Source organism: Stereum hirsutum, assembly GCF_000264905.1.
Source record: "Stereum hirsutum FP-91666 SS1 unplaced genomic scaffold STEHIscaffold_7, whole genome shotgun sequence".
Classification (NCBI taxonomy): Eukaryota; Fungi; Basidiomycota; class Agaricomycetes; order Russulales; family Stereaceae; genus Stereum; species Stereum hirsutum.
Genome location: NW_006763137.1, coordinates 1,277,993 through 1,287,267, shown reverse-complemented (window position 1 = coordinate 1,287,267; position 9,275 = coordinate 1,277,993). Strand labels below are relative to the sequence as shown.

Below are 9,275 nucleotides of genomic sequence, written 5' to 3'. Positions count from 1 at the left end.
CCCCAAATATGGCGATGAACTTCTCGTGGATATCCGACCAGGAGCGGGTCTGGTAAGCCTCTCGAAGAACGTTCCAGAGTTTCACCAGGGTGTTCCCGAGTGGACGTAAATAGATCTGCATGTGGTTCAAGATTTTTTGTTGGAAATCGTTTTTGAGTGTGATGATGAGTCGTTTGTTGGCGGAATTAATTGGAAAGATTCTCCCTCAAACAATTCCTCAATGACGGTCTTCAAAAATTGGTCTTTCGAAGACGTCTGGTCGAGAACGACGCGGGTTCCTGGTCCTGTAAAAGAGATGCACAGCCAACAAAGTATCCAGAAGAACCTTTCCATGTCATGGGTTGTTTCGTGGCGGGTGACTTTGTGCTTGGACTCTGGGATATCCTCCTCAGGAGATGGAAATGTGAATTCTTGATCGGTCGTGTTATCGAAGTATGGACGATGGTTTACGTCCGATATCTCCGCACTCATGAATGCTAGAGTTCCCTAGAAGAAAATTCAGTGTAAATGTCTTGCCGCAGAACCATTCGCAACGAGCTTACCGTTCGTGCAGCGTCGAGCAAAGGCGTGTGACCTTCGAATGCGACGGCATTGTCAAAGTCGATAATGATACCGCGGTTTGGCTTACTATTACCAGTCAATAAGATGTTGCCATCGCTGATGTCCCGATGAAGAACACCCTTCTTGAATGCATATTGATGCCCTACCAGGACGGATATATCAGTAGGGTTTGAATTCGACGAGGCAGAAATACGATTACACCTTTAATAGCGTCATGTAATCCCTTGACTAATTCCTGTAAGTCGACGAATTCGGAAAGCGGGGAACCATGACTCTCAATTACCATGCGCGAGTGAGTCCGTCGTCGTGGGCTGGAAGATTTCGGACCTTGGGAAACTTCAAAATAATCCTCCCAGTCGCCGGGTATGCAGTCCTTATGAAGGTATATATTAGGATGGTACTCGCGATCGTAGAAATCCTGTCTCGTCCAGACATTGAGCGGCGCCCCGGAGTGGGCCAAGCCTTTTTGCGCAAATTCCAAGGTTGTATCAGCTCTACCACCGAACGTGACTATTTCATACGAATATACCACAGCGATCCCAGGAGCATCACACCCTATTTTGTGGTGGAGTTCGCCTTCAGGTTCTCGATGATCATCTCGCCAGTTGTCCTTGATGACATAGATCTGAAACCGACATGAGCAATGGCACAGGAAGAGGATTCAGGTACGATATCGACACACCTTTCGTTTAGCTTCTTCAAGCTCGAGATCGGCCTGTTTCCATGCTTGCCACACCCTCGTAGCCCGTCCGCAAATCACCTCTCCTCGCGCCACGCTGATAGCGCCCCAGAGCACGAAATTTTCGCGTTCGCCGTTGGACTCCGCATTCGGTTTCAGGACCGACAAAACCCACCAGTGCTGGTCGTACGGATTATCAGGATTCAAGCGATTCCCACCGGACACCTCCCACGAAGGGCGCGACTCAAGACGCTCGTTCGGTTCGCTGGTCACCATTCTGAAGTGTGTGTCCCACCCAAGCTCGAAGGGACTCTTTGTGGTCATGCATGCGATAACACGTATGAGCTGTTTCGGATCCTGAGATCAAGCAAAGCAGGGGCGAACCTCGTTAGTGTAGTGTTCAAGGGAGGAGACTGGACAGGCGATTCCTATGTACCTCATGAACATTGAATGATTGAGAGCCTAGCGCCCCCGACCGATCAACGAGCCATACAGTAAGGTGAGTCTTAGCGTAGACAAGACCAAAAATAAATCGTCGGTCCACCTGCTCGTAAAGCACTTGACGACTATATTTGAGAACCCGAAGAAGGCCGGGTAGCACCGCTATCGGTTCCTTGACCTCGACAACCGTCTGTATCAACCTCCATAGGTCAAATGAATCGTAATCGCATGCCTGTAAGAGACCTATGATATCAGGCTTGACATCAGCTGCTGCCTCTGGATTGACCTTCTTGGAATGCACGTCCTGCCAAACGAGGTTGAACATCTTTGCACTACCACATGCCGCTGTGATCGCGTTGAAAATTGTCACAAGGGGCTCATAAATGGAATCCACGCTGGTCGGGTTGGTTGGAAGAGAAGTCCAGCACTTGTTGGTTTCGGAGTATAGTGGGTGATCTCCGCTTGTCAAGTTATCGTAGATTTGGTCTATGAACGAATCGTCGCAGGAGAAGAGTGTGTCGAAGAAATCAGGAGTGTTGCCAAAGGCCGCGTGGCGAATCTCTGTAAGGATGATCTCCTCCGCTTCCGCGGCAGTCGTAGCCGTTCTATTGAAGTGAGTTGTGTGAGAGGTACGTTGTTTGATGGGACTACTTTGATAGAAGGAAGGCATACTGAGGATATTGGAGAATAGGGGTTTGGGACGAAGAAGAAACGCCCGCATGCGATATATATGCATCCGATGACAGAAGAGCTTCGTGAGTCCGTATTTGCGACGAACTTCCCTACAAAATGACACAAAAAACACGTTAGACCTGGCTGTACAAAGGCTGACACTGATGCCGCGTGTGCCTACAGGTATAGTTTGCGTGTCGTCGATCGCACCCTGCGCCTCGAGGGTGTCAGAAGAGCTTTCATCCATGGACGCGTTTAGTACCATAACGACGAGCGCAAAGAGTATAAGTCGAAAAGACCAGGGCCTCGAGGAAGTGGTACGGAGTGGAAACGATGACACAGACACAATCTACGGAAGTACATGATTCCAACTCCGATTCTCACGCCACCAACGCGTCTCGGAGTCGCCTCGTTGGCGAAATGTCACAACTGTAATTGAACTGTAATATCGCCGCTGCAAGACTTGCATCGCCCACCGCCACTGATAGCTATGACCCTGTAGTCTTGAAAAAACGCTCGAACAGGCTTCCTCGATTGCCCTAGGATGGCAGGATGAACACGCAGACTGGTGCATAACTTACTACTGCAGACGACCTGGTGTTGACCTGGTGCCGACCTTTGTCCTATCAAGCCAGAGCTCGAGAAGCTAGCGGTCACTAGGACTGATAGAGGCCCTAGAGTTCTGTCCTCTAGTTCTGTATGAGCAGCTTGATCGACCCTTCTCGTTCGTCCTGGCTCTAGTCCAGTGCCAGGTTTCTGTATAGCATGTTGACAGTTCAGGCGTGTTGGGCGCCAAGTCTTCGACGGGTCAACAGGAGGTGAGCACTCCGCATATACTGTCTGACGTTTATTTTATGGCTATTATTTAACTCAGGATCTTAACGACTACTAGGTAATCCGCCATCACATAACTCATGATGCGAAAGGTATCTCTGGATGCTCTGCTGCTTATATATCTCCTACACAGGGCCCAGAAAGCGTGACGTCCTTGACGAAGACTCGTCAGATTATCGACACCTGAAGGCTATAGTCTAGGAGTGGCTTCTGCGATAAAGAAAGACGATTGCTTCTGTAGGTTATGTGACGAGCTTGCTCGGTTCTGTGCCAGAATCCCCTTCGTGTCCGAAGGCATCCCGCTGCGTTTATATGTTTTAGAATATTTCTTACTTCGCGTATTCTACCATGATGTTGAATATGCCCATTCATTTCGCCACTATTATTTACCAGGACGAAGGAAGTGTGGTTTGAGTTCTTCTCAACGGCGTATGTGGCGCCCACACCACCGGGACGCCACAGTGCGGAGTAAGTTCGTAGGTTGAACTGACAGAGTACTAACCGAGGTGGAGAATGGGGGTTACTTCGAACATCCTTCTAACTCCAATACATAGTTATTCTAGATGTTCGGGTGGGAAAGAACGACCCGATGGAGAAACCCGTCACGTAGAGTGCCTCCGACCAAACTTTCACCGACAAACCCCGTTATTACGCTTATACGGTACGTAGATGTATAGAAATATGTACGAGACTTCGATGGAAACATAGCACTGTTATTTTAGAACGAGAGAGGACGGAGTTAAGGATAACTGGTCATGGACCAAAGTTCTTTCGTCCAGCGAAGCTCCCGAGTTCAACTGCTCGAAAAGACAAACGGGCGCCTCCGTCACACCTCTATTACACCGCCCAAGTCCATCAGGCATAAGCACGACACTGTTTAACATCCCGTGTCCGAAAGATATAGATGTATAAAATAGATTAACGAGGCCGCTCGTGCTCCAGCCAAGGCAACCCTACCGGCATCGTCGACTTTCCGCCGGCGCCTCCAAGACCAACCGAGTCTGTCATCATCATCCCGCCTGATATCCCCTGCCCATGCCCCTGATCACCATGACCATCCTTTCCCATACTTCCCATCCCGCTCATGCTCATTCCGTACTGTTGCTGACTAGATTCCATCCCCATGTCATACCCATGCCCGTGCCCCGACCCATGTCCCATACCGCCGCCACCTTCTCCTCCCCCTCCCGCCGACCCGAGCTTCGAAATCGCATCCGATGGGCTGAGTTCAGCGATTGATGTGGCTATTGTAACCGTGGCGTTCTGCGAAGCATGAGGAGCAGCATTCGCTGCGGATTGTGCCATGAGTGCGATCCAAGGCGGCGTCGGTAGCCTTGACTGCGATGGCGACGACCTACCGTTCCCATTGGGAGGCACCCATGAATCCAACAACCCCGACGCCTTCAAGCTTGGCAAGCTACTCCCGCCGGCTCCACCCCCACCACTTCCGCCTCCGCCGAGAACTCCTCCTCCTATGCTTCCCATTCCGCCGCTCATACCGCCGGGGCCCATTCCCGCCATGTCATTGAGGATGTTGCCTGCCGAAGCTAAACCGCCGGAACCACCGCCACGACCTGAGATGCCAGGGCCTAAACCTCCACCACCCATCGGCATCGCTTCATCTGTGATCCTCATCTTGCCATACGACCGGCCTAAAGATGAAGTGGAAGCCGGCGGTCCCATCATACCCATAGGCGTCGAACCCGAACTTCCACTCGCACCGGAACCACTATCTAGCGGGGTATCGGAATCGTGGATTGCTAGGTCGGTCAGTCCGAGTAAGTTGGTGGCGGTGTTCCGGGAATGAGGAAGGCGTTGCTGCTGCTGGAGCTGTAAAGAAGGAGCATGCGTTTGAGTATGGGGATATGGATTGGATTGGAATATATTATGAGAATTGGATTGTGATTGTGAAGAATGATGCGACTGAAGAGGCGCAGGAACGAATTGCTGAGGTACAGAAGCCGGGTGTGGTAGCGATATTGGTTGTGGCGGTCCGCGATGTGGTTGAAGCGGGTTCAAGGCCTGATGTTGGAGCTGCGAAGAAGACGCGGAGGCTGAGGATTCCAACGAAGCGGTCTGCTGCTGCTGCGATTGCCTGAGACCATAGAGCAGAACCTGAGAGAGTTCGGAACCCCACATGGCTTCGAAGTCCTTGCTCCAGGACTGGATGGTTGGATGGTCGGCAAGATCGTACTTATAGAGAGGCTAGATCATCCATAGGTAGGCGTATAAGGAGGATAAAGAGGCCGTTGAGAATTTAGAGAAGTGAGGGTGCAGACAGGTCATTGGTGCGGCGCAAAGTACGCGCAGATGCAGTGTGAGAGGCGACGAACGAAAAACCAGAGGGCAGCAGAATTGCCGCAGCCGTCCAAAGAAAATTATCCAAGAATAGAGCACAGAACGAAGATAAGCACGTCGAGGTGAGAGCAACGGAGAGGTCGCACGACGATGGTCAGACCAAGAGTAGATATCGGCAAGGGGCACGAAAGAGATACGATAGATGGGACGCCAAACAAAGTTGTGACAAAGAATGATAGGTCAGACACCGATATCACGGGAAGAAAGGAGCTATGCCAGACTTACCGAGAATGCCGCAATCGCTACTTGTCGATTCCATAAGACATGACGGCAGCATGTCAATCCGGCGTAAAAGACGCCGTCCATTCACAGCCATGACGGGAGACAAGTAGCCGTGAACGGACCATATTTGGCCGGAGAGGGCATCCAGGAGGTCGATCGTACCGAAGCGAGAAAGCATGAATAGGGGTGGGAATTTTGATCGGGCAGCGGGAGGTAGAAGATCGGACAGATGAGCGACGGGACAAAAAGAAGAGCAGAATGGGGGACGAGGCGGAGTACATACCGAGGAAGCTATTTTTTGCTCGGTTTCCAATAGAAGTGAGGATGTACAGCATCCTTTCGCGAGCCCAACTTCGAGTCTCAGAAACCGAAAGGCCTTGTGTGCGGAACTTAGCCTGATGGAGGGAAATGGAGACACGGTCATGGGCAATGTATGACCTAGAATAGAAACTAGGGAGACTCACGTCGTAAACCATAAGCACACATGCCGTATGTATGATATGGGTCATGAAATAGCACCAAGCACCAGCGTTAGAACTTGTATCGAACATCGACAGCTGCAGTTGAAGGCTCTCTTCGTTGAAGCGCAGATGATCCGGTAGCGAGGCATCCCATGTCGCGAGGGCCTTCTCCGCATCGTTCACCATTCCCTCGACGGCAGCACGGTCTAATACACCAGCTGTACGCTATTATCAAAGGAGAACCTGTCAGAGGCGAAGACCGACTGACCGGTAACATCGCGCAGAGTCGATTCGACGTTCCAACGAATCTGTGCCATTCTGATGAGATGGCCGAACTCTGAGGCATACTGCGTCTTCGGAGCCGGCACGTGCAAATATTCTGAAGTATTCAAGGTCATCCGTCAATGAATGATTACTCCCGAGCACATGAATCCGCAAAGTCTTTCAGGAAGCGAACGTACCTGATAAAGTCGAATGCACACCCAACTCGAAACTAGTCTCGTCTACCGGCAATCGCAACGACAAGTCGAGGGGTTTAGGCGGTATTGGGACATAGTAGAACGTGAAGGCCGTCAGATGCATGAATCGAATCAGCCAGAATGCACGACGGGCGCATTCTCGGTCGATGGCAGCGAAGACAAATTCGGGGGTCGGAACGGGTGTCAGTATTGGGTAATTTTGTTCGTGGACCTTAAGGTCTTCCTCGAGGATCTTCAGGGCCAAGTCTACGTACGAACGGAGGCAGATAAATCAAATAGGGACATTTCGGAGATTTCGTTAGTGTTTCGCTTGAGCGGGTGAGTGCGGTTCTTCGCCGTGGCCATGGCAAACAGGGGATATATAGGAGTATAGGAGACGGGTGTGTATCGGATGCAGAAGGGGGTTTTATGGCACAGGAAATAATATGGGCGAACCACTGACCTTGATATCGAGTAGATGCAGTCCAAGGCCATGACACCGTCATCTCGTGCGACTGGATAATCATTAGAGCCTGTACCGTAACGAGGTTGTGTTCGACAATCAAACGACCGTGCTGATCGAACATCTGCGCCATCGCGAGTTGTCCATAAGGTACACCTGCCATTCGTGGAGGTACAGTCTTCACGGCGCGTTGCTTTGACATGGGCGCAGCTAGAGCGCAGATAGCGTAAAGGAGATAGCATGGGGTGCGAGAGTGGCTGAGGGCCGCAGAGAAGGAGGGCTTGTGGATGAGGTTCCGCTGTGGATGGCAGTGCGCGAAGAAGACTGTGTACCCAGCAACGAAAAAGGTTGAAACCTAAACAAAGGAGAGGCAGAACGCAACGGTGGCACACGTACGGTTCACAAGCTCCCTCACAATATATGGATCGAGTCGAGAGACAGGAACTAAAGGATTGAACGGTGGCGCAGGTTCAGGAGATGGGTCTCGAGAGGGAGTGTCTTCGTCGCCATAGCGGCATCGTTTGCGGTTATCTGACGTGCCTTGGTCGCTGTCGTCGGGTGGCGCTTGTGAAGTGGAGGACTCAGCATTGTAAGACTGGACACGGCTGGAACCCTCTTGTACTGGAGGATGGTGACGGGAGCTGTCGAGTGAGCGACGACGCGGATTCGAGCCCGGTGCCCTGTCCGGCCTTGTCGATCGCGGCGCGGGAACGGGACGACCAGACGCGTCGGTATAAGTGCAGTCTTTCGATGCAAAGTAGCTATCAGGAAAATAGATGAGCCGAACAAGATGCGGGGTAAAGTGGGTGATTGAAAGATTACCAGTTACTGCAAGGCGCTGCAAACAGACAGGTGAGTACCATATAGAACGTCGAGGGAAGCAAGGAAAGGACACACCGGTGCCGTCACAACGGCGTTTGCTTTTATGGCAAGCATCACACGCCTTTTAGAGAAAAAGACGACGGAAGTCAGGAAAGGCAAGAGCGCGGAGCATCACAGAACACCCACCTTCGCAAGCCGTTTGCGTTTTGGGCCTTTAAGAAAGGCAAAGTTGATGGGATCAGCCTGTTGAGAGCCTGCCTGGGAAGAGGAGGGCTGCGGGGCGGCGTCCTGGCCTGGAGAGATTGAGGAGCTGGACGCCGGCTGGGACGACGGCGAGTGCTGGTCCATGTCGTTGTCGACGATGAGCGCGAAGAACAAGAGGTAGAAAAGTGACGGAGTGGGGTAGAGCAAAGGGGGAAGGAAGCGGTGTTTGGGTTGTTCGGGTGCGTATTCAAATCAAATGGGAGTCGGTGGTGGCATCGTTTAATTATAGTTCCATGCGTCCAGTCGGAACCCCAACTTTGGGCGGCGCCCATTTCCCGGGGTCGTTTTGGCATATATACAGAGTCCCTGCAACCAATCGCACGCGATCTCCATGTCTGCGGCTTACCATATATGGTGACTCCGGCGGCATTGTGCTCACTTGATCTTGTCTTGATCTTCTCGACGAACAGCCTCCTCACGCGATCGCCCGCCCAGTCGGCCCCGGCCATCTTCTAGGTCCCGCTTGGCGCCACTCGACGATGTGGAAAAGATTGCTACCCGCCGGCATGCCCCGACTCTCGCTTCAACTGCCTGCGGCGAACCTGTCCTATCGGGACAGGACGGGGTGCGTTCTTGTCGGGCGCGCAGTTTCCTCAGCCCTCACTTGCTCTTCGATTCCCCAGGGAGCGCAAGAAATTTTCGAATATTTTACATCCGTGCAATCTACTCATGCTCGAGGCGAGCCGCATGCTCCAGCAACGCAGACGTTGAGAAAATCCCAGCAGAAACAGGGCAGGAACATCAGGAACGCGCAGGGCCGACCAGGACCACTTGTGGACCACCCTCATCCAGGCAAAGAACCCAACGTACGTAGTCGCAGGCACCTGACCAAACAACCCAGAGCGTGTTCCTAAACGAACAAGTTTTGAATGCGTGGTGGACGGGTATACGGAAATATACCGTAATATACCCCAGCCCATATGTATAATACCCACGCAGGAAACTTCGGTCATGATAGTGGGATAGTTCCTCAATGCATTGATCGCAGGAAGCAGCGCAATGGCCGAGTTGACCTGGTTCGACCGCGCCGTGAGAGCGAC

General features: G+C 52.0%; 2 protein-coding genes across 2 annotated transcripts; both read right to left on the bottom strand.

The window, feature by feature from the left end:
* Positions 1-583: 583 nt before the first annotated feature.
* Positions 584-2,066, bottom strand: STEHIDRAFT_121579 (uncharacterized protein; the record flags this gene model as incomplete). Its single annotated transcript, XM_007304293.1, has 4 exons — positions 1,677-2,066; positions 1,244-1,597; positions 763-1,186; positions 584-703 (listed from the first exon to the last, which is right to left on the bottom strand). Coding segments are annotated over exons 1-4 (1,217 nt in total), but the record flags the coding sequence as incomplete, so codon positions are not given.
* Positions 2,067-3,713: 1,647 nt separating this feature from the next.
* STEHIDRAFT_147218 (uncharacterized protein) lies at positions 3,714-8,406 on the bottom strand. Its single transcript, XM_007304292.1, has 11 exons — positions 8,158-8,406; positions 8,047-8,092; positions 7,972-7,987; positions 7,546-7,910; positions 7,150-7,473; positions 6,690-6,953; positions 6,497-6,607; positions 6,232-6,446; positions 6,051-6,162; positions 5,771-5,787; positions 3,714-5,392 (listed from the first exon to the last, which is right to left on the bottom strand). The coding sequence occupies exons 1-11, from the start codon at positions 8,317-8,319 to the stop codon at positions 4,106-4,108; spliced, it is 2,919 nt and encodes a 972-aa protein (XP_007304354.1). The 5' UTR covers positions 8,320-8,406; the 3' UTR covers positions 3,714-4,105.
* Positions 8,407-9,275: the final 869 nt, after the last annotated feature.

Coding starts and splice junctions, on each gene's coding strand:
- STEHIDRAFT_147218 (XM_007304292.1), bottom strand. CDS start 8,319: ATGGACCAGCACTCGCCGTCGTCCCAGCCGGCGTCCAGCTCCTCAATC. Junction 8,093..8,157: donor AACGCAAACGGCTTGCGAAG/GTGGGTGTTCTG, acceptor TTTCTCTAAAAG/GCGTGTGATGCTTGCCATAA. Junction 6,163..6,231: donor GTGTGCTTATGGTTTACGAC/GTGAGTCTCCCT, acceptor TCCCTCCATCAG/GCTAAGTTCCGCACACAAGG.